This window comes from Bombina bombina, chromosome 7 (assembly GCF_027579735.1).
Source record: "Bombina bombina isolate aBomBom1 chromosome 7, aBomBom1.pri, whole genome shotgun sequence".
In the NCBI taxonomy this organism is placed as follows: domain Eukaryota; kingdom Metazoa; phylum Chordata; class Amphibia; order Anura; family Bombinatoridae; genus Bombina; species Bombina bombina.
The window spans coordinates 283,232,725-283,250,861 of record NC_069505.1 but is presented as its reverse complement, the minus strand read 5'-3'; the positions used below and the strand labels follow the sequence as shown (position 1 = coordinate 283,250,861).

Below are 18,137 nucleotides of genomic sequence, written 5' to 3'. Positions count from 1 at the left end.
TGCTTGTACCATCTGGTAATGACTCGATTTGTTAATTGCTGACATGATACAAGCCCCACTGATGATCTGAGCAATTGCATTATTTAAAATGCTCGTGCCTTGAGAATATCTAGCTATGATTCACATGCAGAGAAATACGTTAACACTAAAACAGTGATAAGTTTTACTAGAAGCATTTTTGGCAATACATGTATATTGCAAATATGTTTCTATTCAAAGATGTAATTAATCTAAATTTTGACTGGAGGGTTCCTTTAAGTCGAATACGTACAATTAAAACGAACATGACAAGTGAGTAAAATGTTACGCTAGAACAGCTTTGCACTATCTAACATGAATAATTTTAGTGAGGGCCCTTATAGATTTGTATTACCTGAGGGAAATTATCATGCTAAAAAGTGACAAATCTAATTGTAAATTGTTACTGTTTAAAAAGATAGATAATCCCTTTTTTATTACCCATTCCCCAGTTTTGCACAACCAACACTGGTATATGAATACACTTTTTACCTCTGATTACATTGTATCTAAGCCTCTGCAGACTGCCCACTTATCTCAGTTCTATTTACAAACTTGCATTTTATCTGATCAGTGGTGTGTGTGTGTGTGTGTGTGTGTATGTATGTATGTGTGTGTATGTGTGCGTGTATATGTGTATGTATGTATGTATGTATATGTGTGTATATGTGTGTATATGTATGTATATGTGTGTATATGTATGTATGGGTGTATATGTATGTATGGGTGTATATGTATGTATGGGTGTATATGTATGTATGGGTGTATATATGTGTATGTGTGTACACACATATAACAAAAAAATACTAGAGGACAAGACAAGGGAATTAGTGAATCATCTTAAAAAGAAACACTAAACTCAAAATTAAACTGTCATGATCAAATAGCAAATGGCAGTGAGAAAAAAAAAAAAAAAGTAGAGAAATTGGGGTATTTTGTTTTCTGTGGGTTCCTTTCACAGGCATTGCGGTCTGACTATATTTCCACCACTGCTTACAATGGTGCTTGCCAGCAAGTAAATGGCGATAATTTGCAGCGAGAATACAAGCGTGTTTATATTCCCCACTTGCTCCTTGAATAGCAATCCAAACCAATATGGCTGCCGAAAGCATCACATACTGCAGCCGCCAGTATTTTCCTGCAACATTTCACGAATCTCTGAATAGCTGTGTGTACCGGCCGAACCTCTTGATTTTAAATTATCCCTTTAAATTTTCAGGTGAGTTTTGATGCAATCAGCAGATATAAAGGGCCTAAGTGTTCTTGCATTGTCTTTTTATTATTCATTTGTTGATTTTACAAGTCTACTGCACTTAATTCTCCTTAAAGGGACATTAAACCCAATTTTTTTTCTTTCATGATTTAGAAAGAGCATGCAATTTTAAACAAAGTTCTAATTTACTTCTATGATCTAATTTGCTTCATGCTTTCGATATCCTTTGCTGAAAAGCATAACTAGATAGGCTCAGTAGCTGCTAATTGGTGGCTGCACAGATGCCTTGTGTGATTGGCTCACCATGAGAATTGCTATTTCTTAAACAAAGGAAATCTAAAGAATGAAGCAAATTAGATAATATAAGTACATTGGAATGTTGTTTAAAATTGTATTCTTTATCTGATTAATGAAAGAAAAAATGTGGGTTTAATGTCCCTTTAACTATAATCGGATTTTGTTTTATACTATTTTAGATGACCATAATAAATATTTTAATCACACAGGTAGCTATTTGTACATGACCAAACCGTGGCAGAAATACAGAATGCTGTGAGGTCTTATACGTATTATCAGCTTTTTACTGAATAACTTTACAAATGAGTTTAGTACAAAGCACCAACTTGCATATTTTAGTTAGGGATTTATAACAAAATAAGCAAATACAGGATGTATTAGATGTATCTGAATTATTTAATAAAAGAAGCAATGCTTATGGCTCACAAATGGGACTTTACCTGTGTGTTTGACATATTTAGCTTTGTGAAACACAGTTAGCTAAGCCCAGAAATAAAAAAAAAAATAATATAACAAATTAGATTGTGTAATTATTGTGTAAGAATGTCCCTTTATAATATCCTTGCTGGTTCCTAAATGAGATACCTTTTCACCTGTTGGGTTAAAATATGATTTTCAGGTCCTAGTATATTTGGTTCAAAACATAAATATGGATCTATTCACACATTAACTCATGGAAAATTATTTTTAAAGACAAAATAATATTATATAAAACACTGAAAATGTATTTAGTTAGAAAAGTGCATCAGTCTCATTAGCTGGCGAATATAAATGAAGGCAGCTGCTCGCAGCATTCGTCTCTTTTCGGATTCGCACAGACTTTAGTGTGGTGAACTTTCACAAGAAGAAAAGCGTCTGTGAAATGAGGAGAATGCCGCGAGCAGCTGCCTTCGTCCATATTCGTCAGCTAACGAAACTGACAAAAGCACATACCTAATAAAGATGCCATTCACATCTTATTTTCTGTGGACTGCAGCTATATTGCACATTTTCCTAAACAATATGCAGCTGGTATCATTATAATAAAAATAATAAAAAAAATCACAACTTACCTTTCTAAAATATCTGACAGTTGCCAGTGAAAGTGCACTAATACGAGCTTAGCCACTGAGTGAGACACCTGGAAGAGAAAAACAAACTGGATATAATGCAGGTATTTAGTGCTGCTGAAAGCGAGGTCTCACAGTCACGCTGAGCGGGGATAATACGCTACCTACCAGGTGACCGCTAACATAACACACAGGTATACAGGTAAACTTGATACTTTAACATTTTCTTTAGCTAAAAGGGACATATAATACTCATATGCTAAATCACTTGAAACTGGTGCAGTATAACTGTAAAAAGCCGTCAGGAAAATATCACCTGAGCATCTCTATGTAAAAAATGAAGATACTTTAACTCACAACTTCCTCAGCTCACCAGAATAATTGCTGTGTAAAAATCAGCAGTACTGAGGTCATAGACTCTTTTACTGTGATCTCATGAGATTTTACTTAACTCTCATGAGATTTCATAGTAAACTTCCTTAAAGTGAAGGTTAAAGGGACAGTATACTGTAAAATAGTTTTTCCCTTAATGTGTTTACAATTGCTTTTTTACCAACTGCAGAGTAAAAAATGTATGAAAATTAGCTTTTTAAGGCTTTTTGTGTATATTAAAGCTCTGATTTTGTGTTTTGAAGCCACAACCTAATAAAATGGGTTGAGCTTGTAGGTATAATCAGATCTCATTACTTTATCACATTGTGTACATATAACCTGCTTCTTTATCTTATATCTGTACATAAAACAATCACCAGTACTTTGAGAGAACAATGGAAAATCAACATTTTATTACCTTATCTCTGCTATATCGCACTGGGAGTGTAATTTCTTCTGCTGGCTGTGTTTACAAAGCTTATCTATAGCTGGTACGCGCGGCCACAAACTTTCAGAATAGGTGGGGATACCACATGCTAAATCAACAATTTCAAATGCCAATATAAGGGTAAAGGAGCTACTTGTAAACAATTTAATACACTCCAGCAGGTAAAGTGGATCAATGGGAACAAATTAAAGGGGAGAAAATTTTTGAGTAAACTGTCCCTTTAAGTTACCCGTTTGTCAATATTGAATTCAATTCTCTGTCCCAAATGAATATGACTATCATTCATCATCTTGTATAAAATCATTGTTAACTGTACTTATCGCCCTAATAAATCTATCTTTCTAGCTAATCAAATTCAACCCGTTTTTTTTATAATTTATTAATTGAATGATCACGTTCTCATTACATCCAATTGAAATTCTGGCCGTTATGCGGCCGTCGATCTACGTCACCCACATCCCTTTTAAAGTGCGCATGCGCTAATCTCTCTTCTTCATATTGTACTCCAGGCGCGTTCCCGTTTATTGCGCATGCGTAATAGATTTAAGTAGGACTAGCCACGTATTCCACACTGTTTCACTGTTTGTTACAGACGTCTCTGAAACAGTAGACCATTGCTAATGATTGCTGTACTTCGGATAAATACTATACTTATATACACACTTAGTTACCTATAGCATCGCATGCGCAGTAGCGGTAGAAAACGGTGATTCGCGCATGCGCAATAGTTATGATTACCGTGCTTGCGCTTTGGAGATTCGTATAGAGAGGGTGGGACCGCTCTATACGTCACAGCATAGAAAGTGCGGAAGTAGAGGTGGGGAGGAGTTTTCATGTAAACGGTAGGCAGATATCTATTTATAAAAAATAGCAAAATTGATAAAAAAAAATATTAAAATAAACTTAGCGAACAGCTTATTCTATTAATAATATATGAATTTATGCCTTCAATTCAAGAAAACTTTACCTTCACTTTAAACTGGGAAATAACATGAGTGTGCATGAGGCTTACTCCCTTGCCTGTCCCAGGACAGACATACTGATTTGCAGTGGGGTAAGAATACTTAGGACATTTTGAGGTAAAATATCATTATTTTTTACAAAGAGATGTTCATGTGATATTTTCTCTGCAGCTTTTTACAGCTATGCTGCATCACTTTCATGTGTTTCAACATTTGGGTATCATGTCCCTTTAAAGTGACATGATACCCATGGCTCCCATGCCGGATTTACCGCACGGCTATTGGCTAAGAGGTGAAAACCTCACCTCTTAGAAAAAAAATTTTTTAGCCCTGAGCTGCTGTAGCAGCTAAGAACAGCGATCGATTAAAACAAATAAAGGAGCTTTCTACATGAAGTATCTTTGTAAAACGCTAGGATTGACTTTCACTTTAAAAGGACCATTATATACAGAAGAATTGCATAATCAACTAATTTAATTTAAAATAAATAGACAATACAAAATCACTTAATCAGAATTTCAAATAAGTAGTAGATTGTGTTCTGACAGACAAAAACACCGTCCCTGATTGTATAACAGACTAGGGTAGTTCAGCATTTATTATTTTAGGTACAAATACCCCCCATTTGCTGTACTTTCCCTATCCGCCCTTCACCCCACTCTCAAGCCCTTTTTTTTTTTAATATGGTTCAACCAATCAGAAGTTGCAGCAATCACTAGCCTTCTTGTAAGCAGTAATGGGTTCTGGGAGCACCCAACTGAGACACAGGGGGAAAAAAGGAGGAGTGAAGGTTTGGTAGGGTAAGTGCATAGTTGTTAGTTTTCTCAACCTTTTAGCGGGTGCACATCCCGGCTAATTTTACTGACCACCCACTGCCCAGATAAAATTTAGCCAATGCTTCTAAATGAAGCCTCTTGTGGGAAAATTAGCCAATGATCTAATAGCAGTATGGGCCTCGCTGTACCAGTATATCATTTATACTATAAAGTACCCTTCAAGATTCCAATATTGGTTTAATATTATTAAAAAGATTACCTAGATACATATACAAACTGCAGTGTAGGAAGCTGGATCTTAGCTAAATCATATAAATGCAGCCTGGTTACACAATAATCTCATACTAATATGCCTCTTCCTCGCTGTATCCTGAACATATAACTGGCACCTATGACTGTCATGCTCATCACATTCTGTTTCTAAACCCATTAACATTGTAAATTGTGCAATAACTAGAGATTGTTAAGAGAGGTTTGGTCGGAAATCAGATGATCCCGAAAAACAACCTCAAATCCCCTTTATGAGTCTCACATTGGCACTTTTAGGTGCAGATATTTTACGTTTGTTCCAAAAATAAATAAAACAAATTAAAGATAAAAACCTGCCTGTTTTGGACCAAAAAAAAAAGTCTTTGTGAAAGGGTCAACATAAGGTTTTGTTTGTTTTTAAAGAAACATGAAAACCAAAGTTTTCCTTTCATGATTCAGACAGAGCATCAATTTTAAATAACTTTCTAATTTCCGTCTATTTTTAAATGTTCTTCATTCTCTTGATATTATTTGTTGAAAAGGAGGGAGGTAAAGCTCAGGAGCACTATGAAGCAGCAGCTTTGTAAGAGCACTAGATAGCGGCTCTATTCCCTGCTGTGGCAAGGAACCTATCTAGGTGTCTCTTCAACAAAGAATACCATGGGAACGAAGCAAATTTGATAAGAGGTAAATTGGAAATGTTTTTAAAATTGGGTTTCACATCCCTTTAATAAAAAATAAAAAAAAAAAGGGTTTGCTAAATACTGTTGAAATGTACATGAAGAAAGGAGAAACGTTGCATACTGTAGAGTATTTATTCTCACTGACAGATAGGGACAGCTAAAGCCTAACACGAAAAATATGTTTAATCAACAAAGTGGCTTTAAAATGGAGACGATCCAGTATATATCAGCACCACCCATATTACTTATGACTACATCGCTCTCCAAGACGCACAGACACAGCACTCACAAGTTTAAAGGTTACTAACAACGAACAACACTGTAAAATCACGTTGCTGAAACCTTGGATCAGCAATGCCTAACCTTGGCTCCACAGATGTTTTAAAACGACATTTCCCATGATGCTTAGGCACTCTGCAGTCTTCTTGAGCATCATGGGAAATGTAATTCTGAAACATAAGGAGTGCCAAGGGTAGGCATCACTGCCTTAGCTGAAACCACACAGAGAACGTCAGGAATTTGCCAATTCAAGCAATTTATATAGATTGTGGCGCTTTTCAGCAGAACTCTATCTTAGCTGGGACCAACATAAACAGCTTCTCACCTTTAACATTGAGGCTAAACTTGCCATCTGCTCATTCAGGGCACCTTCTGACTCCCTGTACGTGAGGCAGGTGAACATGTATTCCTCTGGGTCAAACGAGTCTGCTCCCTGTTGCTCCACGTCATTGGCAACACCAATGTAATAATCCTCCATGTCCCCCTGCTCGTCCTCATCCTCCTCGTCCTCACAATTTGGATCATAGTCCTCATTGCTGTCTGACCCCTGACTGTTCATATCGACGGACATGTTACCACCAGGTGTTAAAGTGGAGCAGGGCAGCAATGAAATGGTATGTGTGTCACCCTCACAGGATGCAGAGCTGCCGTCTAGACCCCATCTGCAGTATTCTGGAAAAGACAAGTAAAGAAACCATAAGCCAACACTGCAATGGGCAGAGCCATAAAGGGAATCGAGCAGTACATTTACATACATATCAAAGTTATTACATTATAGACACACACAATATGCACTCACTGATAAAAGGAAAAACAAACATGCATTGTAATTCGTTAGTGCTTGTAATTGCTACACTTCTCACTATGGAACTCACTGTTTTATCCACACAAAGTACTTAAACACATAAGTAAAGGTCAGCTCAAGTACTGAAATCCAAAAAAAAAAAAAAATTCAGACAGAGCATACAATTTTAAACAACTTTCCAATTTACTTCTATTACCTAATTTGTTCCGTTCTATTGGTAATCTTTGTTGAAAAGTATACTTAGGTATGTTTAGGAGCTGGCCGCTAGCTGCTGACTGGTGGCTGCACAAATATACCTCTTATCATTGGCTTACCGATATGGTCAGCTAGCTCCCAGTAATGCATTGCTACTCCTTCAATAAAGGATACCAAAGGAAGAAAGGTAAATTTATAACAGGAGTTGGAAAGCTGTTGCTTTATCTGAATGAAGAAATAAAAATGTTGGGTTTCATGTCCCATTTTTATCAGCACATAATTTTAAACAACTTTTCAATTAACTTCTTTTATCTAATTTGTTTCAATTGCTTGCTATCTTTTGTTGAAAAGCATACCTTGGTAGGCTCAGGAGCAGCAATGCACTAGGAGCTAGCTGCTGATTGGCTGCTGCACACATATGCCTCGTCATTGGCTCACCAGATGTGCTCAGCTAGCTCCCAGTAGTGTATTCCTGCTCCTTTAACAGACAAATGTGTGGTTTCATGTAATTTAAAGATGGTTTGAGCAGCATTAAAATTAAATTTAGAAACAAAAACGCAAACGACTTTGATCCTAATTAAAATATGCTTACAGAGAACCATTGTTCCAGCAGACAAACCATTTTATATTAATCCCATAATCTGATGGGAGCCCTAGTGCTAATGTCAATTCACATTTTAATGCCTCAGAGGTACATGCTAGCACAGTTTATATTGCTACTGACATTAGAAGGATACTGAACCCAATGATGCAGATGCAGTTTTAAGCAACTTTCTTATTTACTCCTATTATCAATTTTTCTTCGTACTCTTGGTATTTTTATTTGAAAAAGCAGGAATGTAAGTTTACGAGCCGGCCTATTTTGGTGAACCAAAAATGGGCCGGCTCGTAAGCTTAAATTCCTGCTTTTTCAAATAAAGATACCAAGAGAACAAAGAAAATTGATTATAGGAGTAAATTAGAAAGTTAGTTAAAATTGTTGCTCTATCTGAATCATGAAATAAAAAAATTTGGGTTCAGTATCCCTTTAAGGAGATGGGGTCTCTCTTTAACAATAATACTAAAATCTGTGTTTAAATAAAAAAAAAAAAAAGAAAAAAGTTTAAACAAATAAGTTGAGCAGCAATTGACAATTAGATTTTAAAATTTAGGAGCCTGACAAAAGTATTTGAACATAGATATGTGCAGAACAGTCCAGAAGGCTAACAGCCAGAATCAATTTTCTAGGGGTTGTGAGTTCCCGACTCTAAGAAATTGTCAAGGTTTGAGGAAATATTTCAATAAATATTAAGGGAATAGAGAAGTGAATGAAATCTAAACACAATGTGCACAATTATAAAATAAGAATACCCAAATATGGGATTGTACAATTAAAGGGTCATAACAGTACTACAATAAAATGGTCTAATGTGCCCGAGTTGTGATTTTTTTTTCTGCACTACTGCATGGGGCCGTGATCTGAAGCTCTCTGCTCAGTAAGTGAGAATTTTAGAAAGGCAAATTTTAGCTTGAGCTCTGTTTATCTCGCTATGCAGCGTCTGGATGTGAAAGACCTATATGTACATTACAATATAATGCTCATAAAAAGCACCCCAAAGATTTTGTGGGATTTCTCTCCATGCCGCAAAGTTTTAATCATCAGTCCTATGGTCAGGCTTCCCATAGACTGTTGAGTAGAATCCTGGAGAAGGACTCTCCAAGACATATTTATAAAAACTATTCATAGGTCACCAACTAAAATGGTGCATCATCTCAAAATGAAAACTCTCAACATAAGAGATGTAAAGTGGTAAAGTTACGTCTATATAAAATAAAAATACCATATTATATGGTGATCACAAACATAGCAAAGCAAGTACCCCATGTATGTGATATGCACAATGCTATCCTGAGGCTTAACTATATCTCTTCGCTTAGGCAATGTATTTGGTGTATAAGATAAAAAAACACAAAAAAACAGAATACTATTTTTATTACGCAACTCATCTGCTATGCAAACACAAACAGGGACATAATGTTGTAAATACAAATACTTTTTTTCCTCTCTCTGCTTTAGCATTTCCACTCAGTATTTTTACTTAAAAAAGGCTTTGATCTTACAGTATCTTCCAAAGTGAAGGGAGAAAAAAATACCACCTTTCAAAAATAATCTACTGCAGCTGTATAAATGTTGATCAGGAGTTCCCTACTGAGCTGTTTTTTGGCAGAACACACTTTACTCACTCATCATATCTTAACAGGACGATTACAGCAAGTCTTACACACTCCATGACTGGGAAGGGTTTGCCTTTTTATTTATTACACCTAGAAAAGAAAATGTTTTATCCCTTGGCTGCCACCCACTGCTTCCTGATGCCTTTCAAACTTCCCTAACAGCTAATGGGTTAAGGGCTGATCTATTATGCATAAAGCTTCTGCAGTTCCCGTAGAACTACTGGAAAGTGATACAATTACATAAATCAGTAACATAAATCGCTATAAACCTGGCAGGAGAAACATTTTTTTCACTTTTAATTTAGGAATCAGATATTCTGAATAAAACTAATCTGTTCAATTTCATTGGAGCATTGTTTAAAAAGACCACTAATAAAGTAGAACTGCATCAACACGTGATTAATTAAATTCAGAGGGGTAGATTTACTAAATGTCGGGTGGACATCAACCGATGTAGCTGATCATGTCCGCCCGACATTCCTGAATGCCGACAGCATACGCTGTCTGCATTTAACATTGCACAAGCATTTCTAGTGAAATGCTTGTGCAATGTGCACCCTGCACATTCACAGCCAATCGGCCGCCAGCAAGGGGTGTCAATCATCCCAATCGTATCCGATCGGATGATTGCAGTCCGCCACTTCAGAGGTGGCGGATGAGTTAAAGAGCAGCGATATTTAGATACCGCTTCTTAACTGAAGTTTCAGACAGACCTGAAACTTTGGGGGTAGATTGCAACATCCGCTGCTTAATAAATCTAACCCAGTGTGTTGCATTGTCTTTTTTAACTAAGCAGTAGATTTTTTTTTTACAAATTCATTTTTTGCCCATTTGCCAGCCCCCTCAATCTTGTGACAGACATTAGCCATTCACAGACTAGTATAAGTACACCCTATGAACTTGTGCACATATGCTCAGTAGAAATTGGTGCCTCAGAAAGTGTGTATATAAAAAAAACTGTGCAAACATGTATAAAAGAAGTAATTTGCAATGTCTGTTATAACTGCATGTTCTATCTGAATCATGAAAGTTTAATTTTGACTTTAGTGTCCTTTTAAACAAATTATTTTGAGGTACTGTGTATTTAATCTCTGATAAGTGGTTAGACACGAAGTGACACACCCACTGCACTCTCAATGAGGTCAAGGCTAATCGGCCAATTAATGATGGCATGCAAGTGTATGCTCCCATCTCTGGCTGTAGTATAAGCTGAAGCAGTTTTTGGTTAAACTCTTAAATTTAAAAAACACAATGACAGAAGATAAACTTCTTTAAAAAAACATTAAATTAATTATAAATTAAATTGCTGGTAAGACATTTTCCAGTGGACTACTCTTTCAGTATATGAGAATTCTAGGCAGATATGTCTGAATCACGAAAGTTTTCTCATACTGTGATTAGATGGATATTAGTTAATGCTTACAGTTTTAAAGGGACACAAAACTATGTTTTTTTTTCATCAGGATTCAGATAGAACATACAAATTTTACAATTTACTTCAATGATCAAATCTGCTTCATTCCCTTGATATTGTAGGCTGAAGGAGCAGCAATGCACTACTGAGAGCGAGCTGAACACATCTAGTTAGCCAATCACAAGAGACAAATGTGTGCAGGCACCTATCACCAGCTAGCTCCCACTAAAGTAGGATATGTACATATTTTTCAACAATAGATACCAAGAGAACAAAGTACATTTGAAAATAGAAGTGAATATAAAAGTGTCCTAAAATAACAACATGTTCTATCTGAATCATGCAAGTTTAATTTTGATTTTCCTATCCCTTCCATAATAAATCAAGTATGATAGGAACAATCACTAAGCAATTAAACATACGAGATGTGTTACATTATAAAAAAAGTTAAAGGATAACATTGTTATTTTTTTTGTTATTTAAAAAAAGAAAATATTTATTTATTTTTAAATGGATGTTCCTGTGCTGAATTGGCCTACTTTTGTTTTTATACTGGTAATTGTGTGCCCCAGTACATAACTAGCGGTGGGAGCTATTACACAGGCACATCCTCAGCTATGAGAAAACAAACTGTATAAATAAAGTTAATACACAGACACATTAGGCAGCAACACACAATCAGTTATGTACACATACTATACAAATAAAGTTATTACACAGACAAAGCAGGCAGACTTGGCTATGTGCAGACATACTGTATACTGTTATTGCAGACACACCAGGCAGAAGCAGGGCCTGAACTAAGTACAAACACACTGTATTAATAAAATTAATACACAGGCCGAGCAGGCAGCAGCACAGACACTGTATAAATAAGGTTATTACACAGGCACAGCAGGCAGCAGCACAGACAATGTCTAAATAAAGTTATTACACAGGCACAGCAGGCAGCAGCACAGACACTGTATAAATAATGTTATTACACAGGCACAGCATAGACACTGTATAAATAAAGTTATTACACAGGCACAGCAGGCAGAAGCACAGACACTGTATAAATAAAGTTAATACACAGGAGGCAGCAGCACAGACACTGTATAAATAATGTTATTATACAGGCACAGCAGGCAGCAGCACAGACACTGTATAAATAAAGTTATTACACAGGCACAGCAGGCAGCAGCACAGACACTGTATAAATAAAGTTATTACACAGGCACAGCAGGCAGCAGCACAGACACTGTATAAATAAAATTAATACACAGGTACAGCACAGACACTGTATAAATAAAGTTATTACACAGGCACAGCAGGCAGAAGCACAGACACTGTATAAATAAAGTTAATACACAGGAGGCAGCAGCACAGACACTGTATAAATAATGTTATTATACAGGCACAGCAGGCAGCAGCACAGACACTGTATAAATAAAGTTATTACACAGGCACAGCAGGCAGAAGCACAGACACTGTATAAATAAAGTTAATACACAGGAGGCAGCAGCACAGACACTGTATAAATAATGTTATTATACAGGCACAGCAGGCAGCAGCACAGACACTGTATAAATAAAGTTATTACACAGGCACAGCAGGCAGCAGCACAGACACTGTATAAATAAAGTTATTACACAGGCACAGCAGGCAGCAGCACAGACACTGTATAAATAAAATTAATACACAGGTACAGCACAGACACTGTATAAATAAAGTTATTACACAGGCACAGCAGGCAGAAGCACATACACTGTATAAATAAAGTTAATACACAGGAGGCAGCAGCACAGACACTGTATAAATAATGTTATTATACAGGCACAGCAGGCAGCAGCACAGACACTGTATAAATAAAGTTATTACACAGGCACAGCAGGCAGCAGCACAGACACTGTATAAATAAAGTTATTACACAGGCACAGCAGGCAGCAGCACAGACACTGTATAAATAAAGTTATTACACAGGTACAGCACAGACACTGTATAAATAAAGTTATTACACAGGTACAGCACAGACACTTATATAAAGTTAATACACAGGAGGCAGCAGCACAGACACTGTATATATAAAGTTATTACACAGGCACAGCAGGCAGCAGCAGCACAGACACTGTATAAATAAAGTCAATACACAGGCACAGCACAGACACTGTATAAATAAAGTTATTACACAGGCACAACAGCAGCAGCACAAACACTGAGTAAATACAGCTATTACACAGACACAGCAGGCAGCAGCACAGATACTGTATAAATAAAGCTATTACACAGACACAGCAGCACAAACACTGTGTAAATAAAGTTATTACACAGACACAGCAGGCAGCAGCACAGACACTGTGTAAATAAAGTTATTACACAGACACAGCAGGCTGCAGCACAGACACTGTATAAATAAAGCTATTACAGACACAGCAGCACAGACACTGTGTAAATAAAGTTATTACACAGACACAGCAGGCAGCAGCACAGACACTGTGTAAATAAAGTTATTACACAGACACAGCAGGCAGCAGCACAGACACTGTATAAATGAAGTTATTACACAGACACAGCAGGCAGCAGCACAGACACTGTGTAAATAAAGTTATTACACAGACACACCAGGCAGCAGCACAGACACTGTATAAATGAAGTTATTACACAGACACAGCAGGCAGCAGCACAGACACTGTATAAATGAAGTTATTACACAGACACAGCAGGCAGCAGCACAGACACTGTATAAATAAAGTTAATATACATGCAGAGCAGGCAGCAGCACAGACACTGTATAAATAAAGTTAATACACGGGCAGAGCAGGCAGCAGCACAGACACTGTATAAATAAAGTTAATACACGGCACAGCAAGCAGCACAGACACTGTATAAATAAAAGTTAATACACATGCAGAGCAGGCAGCAGCACAGACACTGTATAAATAAAGTTAATACACATGCAGAGCAGGCAGCAGCACAGACACTGTATAAATAAAGTTAATACACATGCAGAGCAGGCAGCAGCACAGACACTGTATAAATAAAGTTAATACACATGCAGAGCAGGCAGCAGCACAGACACTGTATAAATAAAGTTATTACACAGACACAGCAGGCAGCAGCAGATACACTGTTATTACACAGGCACAGCAAGCAGCACAGACACTGTATAAATAAAAAGTTAATACACATGCAGAGCAGGCAGCAGCACAGACACTGTATAAATAAAGTTGATACACATGCAGAGCAGGCAGCAACACAGACACTGTATAAATAAAGTTAATACACATGCAGAGCAGGCAGCAACACAGACACTGTATAAATAAAGTTAATACACATGCAGAGCAGGCAGCAACACAGACACTGTATAAATAAAGTTAATACACATGCAGAGCAGGCAGCAACACAGACACTGTATAAATAAAGTTAATACACATGCAGAGCAGGCAGCAGCACAGACACTGCATAAATAAAGTTAATACACGGGCACAGCAAGCAGCAGCACAGACACTGCATAAATAAAGTTAATACACAGGCACAGCAAGCAGCAGCACAGACACTGTATAAATAAAGTTAATACACATGCAGAGCAGGAAGCAGCACAGACGCTGCATAAATAAAGTTATTACACAGACACAGCAAGCAGCAGCACAGACACTGTATATATAAAGTTATTACACAGGCACAGCAGGCTGCAGCACAGACACTGTATAAATAAAGCTATTACAGACACAGCAGCACAGACACTGTGTAAATAAAGTTATTACACAGACACAGCAGGCAGCAGCACAGACACTGTGTAAATAAAGTTATTACACAGACACAGCAGGCAGCAGCACAGACACTGTATAAATGAAGTTATTACACAGACACAGCAGGCAGCAGCACAGACACTGTGTAAATAAAGTTATTACACAGACACACCAGGCAGCAGCACAGACACTGTATAAATGAAGTTATTACACAGACACAGCAGGCAGCAGCACAGACACTGTATAAATGAAGTTATTACACAGACACAGCAGGCAGCAGCACAGACACTGTATAAATAAAGTTAATATACATGCAGAGCAGGCAGCAGCACAGACACTGTATAAATAAAGTTAATACACGGGCAGAGCAGGCAGCAGCACAGACACTGTATAAATAAAGTTAATACACGGCACAGCAAGCAGCACAGACACTGTATAAATAAAAGTTAATACACATGCAGAGCAGGCAGCAGCACAGACACTGTATAAATAAAGTTAATACACATGCAGAGCAGGCAGCAGCACAGACACTGTATAAATAAAGTTAATACACATGCAGAGCAGGCAGCAGCACAGACACTGTATAAATAAAGTTAATACACATGCAGAGCAGGCAGCAGCACAGACACTGTATAAATAAAGTTATTACACAGACACAGCAGGCAGCAGCAGATACACTGTTATTACACAGGCACAGCAAGCAGCACAGACACTGTATAAATAAAAAGTTAATACACATGCAGAGCAGGCAGCAGCACAGACACTGTATAAATAAAGTTGATACACATGCAGAGCAGGCAGCAGCACAGACACTGTATAAATAAAGTTAATACACATGCAGAGCAGGCAGCAGCACAGACACTGTATAAATAAAGTTAATATACATGCAGAGCAGGCAGCAGCACAGACACTGTATAAATAAAGTTAATACACGGGCAGAGCAGGCAGCAGCACAGACACTGTATAAATAAAGTTAATACACGGCACAGCAAGCAGCACAGACACTGTATAAATAAAAGTTAATACACATGCAGAGCAGGCAGCAGCACAGACACTGTATAAATAAAGTTAATACACATGCAGAGCAGGCAGCAGCACAGACACTGTATAAATAAAGTTAATACACATGCAGAGCAGGCAGCAGCACAGACACTGTATAAATAAAGTTAATACACATGCAGAGCAGGCAGCAGCACAGACACTGTATAAATAAAGTTATTACACAGACACAGCAGGCAGCAGCAGATACACTGTTATTACACAGGCACAGCAAGCAGCACAGACACTGTATAAATAAAAAGTTAATACACATGCAGAGCAGGCAGCAGCACAGACACTGTATAAATAAAGTTGATACACATGCAGAGCAGGCAGCAACACAGACACTGTATAAATAAAGTTAATACACATGCAGAGCAGGCAGCAACACAGACACTGTATAAATAAAGTTAATACACATGCAGAGCAGGCAGCAGCACAGACACTGCATAAATAAAGTTAATACACGAGCACAGCAAGCAGCAGCACAGACACTGCATAAATAAAGTTAATACACAGGCACAGCAAGCAGCAGCACAGACACTGTATAAATAAAGTTAATACACATGCAGAGCAGGAAGCAGCACAGACGCTGCATAAATAAAGTTATTACACAGACACAGCAAGCAGCAGCACAGACACTGTATATATAAAGTTATTACACAGGCACAGCAGGCAGCAGCACAGACACTGTATATATAAAGTTATTACACAGGCACAGCAGGCAGCAGCAGCACATACACTGTATTAATAAAGTTAATACAGCAGGCAGCAGCACAGACACTGTATAAATAAAGTTATTACACAGACACAGCGGGCAGCAGCACAGACACGGTATAAATAAAGTTATTACAGAACAGCAACACACAGGGTTGTAACATTCAGTGACACTGTATCCCGGGATGCGCTACCCAAAAGCCCTTATGTCACCGCCCCAGCTTGTCACATCTGTCCCCGTTCTTACACAGGCGGGGAGGAGTCGCTGCTGTCCGGGGCCGCTCAGCCTCCTCCACAGATTGCTTGCACAGGAAGTGTTCGGCTGCACCAAACGTCACTTCCGCCAACCCGGTGCAGGGTGGGATGTGCGTGACGTCACTGGGGTATGCGCAGCATTTAGTTGTCTACCACGTGTTGTTTACGGAAGTGACGGGACACGTGTTCCTCTTCTTGTCTCCCCGCGCTACTGTCTGGCAGTGGTTTGCCCGGTCACATGTTATAGCAATCGCAGTCTTTAATCCCGTACCAAGCCGTTTCTCTTTTATGCTGCTTCGTTGTGCTACAGTAGGTATCCGGTTATGCTGTGCCGCTTTTTTCAAGCAATAGGCAGTCTCTCTTTCACTCCCCACGAGGTGTCGGAGCGTTTTCTTCTAACGCCTGCGGTGCACATTGCCCAGTGATATTGCTTTCAGTTCCTGCCTGCTGCTCCACCCCCCTCTCTGGCTGGCAAGTGCCTTTTGTGATTTACTGACAGTTTCATCCCGTGTCGTATATTCCCACAGAAGTGTTGCTAAATATTATTATTTCAAATAAAGAGATGGATCAGAGCTGAATAGTGCATGAGTCTATTTTATTTTTCAGTAGTTTTTTCCCCCAGTATACTTTAATCAGCAAAAAAATGGATCAAGGAAAAGTTGCTACAGTTTTCAGCTGTATATTCACATATGCTATGAGGTCTTGTGCATCAGCATTCTAGCACTGCACCTTCTCACACAAATTGTTTTCACAGGTACAATACTGGTGCACATGCCCTCACAGGATGTCGTCCTTCTTTACCCAAGAATCTATAAAAATACTAATCCCCTTATTTTGTTACATATTGACTACTACAATCTACTTCTAATGGCATTCCCCAACAGTACCTCTCTGTCTCCCCCTCCAATCTATTATAAATGCTTCAGCTAGACTCATCTACCTAAATCAGTGATCTACATCAGCTGCTCCTCAAGTCTCTACACTGGCTCCCCATACACTCCAGAATACAATTTAAAGCATAAACCCTTACAAAGCACTCAACAGCCTCACTCCCAACTAAATTTCCTCTCAACTCCAAATATTCCCAGACCCGTCCTCTTCGATTAAGCTCCAACCTACGTCTTATTACTCCTATTATCTCTACATCCCTCTCCCGTCTCCAAGACTCCTCACATGCTGCTTCTGTCTTTTGGAACTCTCTACTTCGCTCAATACGTCTCCAACCTTGTATAGCTTCAAAAGCTCCTTGAAAATCCACCTATTCACAGAGGCTTACCGTCTCTCCTCTGTTTTTCATCCTCACCAAAATAATTAATGAACTGCCTGACTCACTGCTGCAACTACAATCCATGTGACAAGCTACCTCAAATCTTATGTCTTTGCAACCTCAACCTGTAGACTGTAAGCTCTTTGGAGCAAAGCTCT

At 38.1% G+C, this 18,137-nt stretch overlaps 1 protein-coding gene across 2 annotated transcripts in view; it reads right to left on the bottom strand.

The window, feature by feature from the left end:
* ARIH2 (ariadne RBR E3 ubiquitin protein ligase 2) overlaps window positions 1-16,809 on the bottom strand; it is an 87,114-nt gene extending 70,305 nt beyond the window's left edge. Inside the window, exons 1-3 of one of the 2 annotated variants that reach the window (XM_053720792.1) lie at window positions 16,705-16,809; window positions 6,672-7,018; window positions 2,581-2,648 (exon numbers count right to left, since the gene is read on the bottom strand). In XM_053720792.1, the coding sequence (XP_053576767.1) occupies window positions 2,581-2,648; window positions 6,672-6,917 (314 nt within the window). In that variant the 5' untranslated portion in view covers window positions 6,918-7,018; window positions 16,705-16,809. Of the gene's footprint in view, window positions 1-2,580; window positions 2,649-6,671; window positions 7,019-16,651 lie in introns of both variants that reach the window. The other variant, XM_053720793.1, reaches the window with a different exon arrangement.
* Between the last annotated feature and the right edge of the window lie 1,328 nt (window positions 16,810-18,137).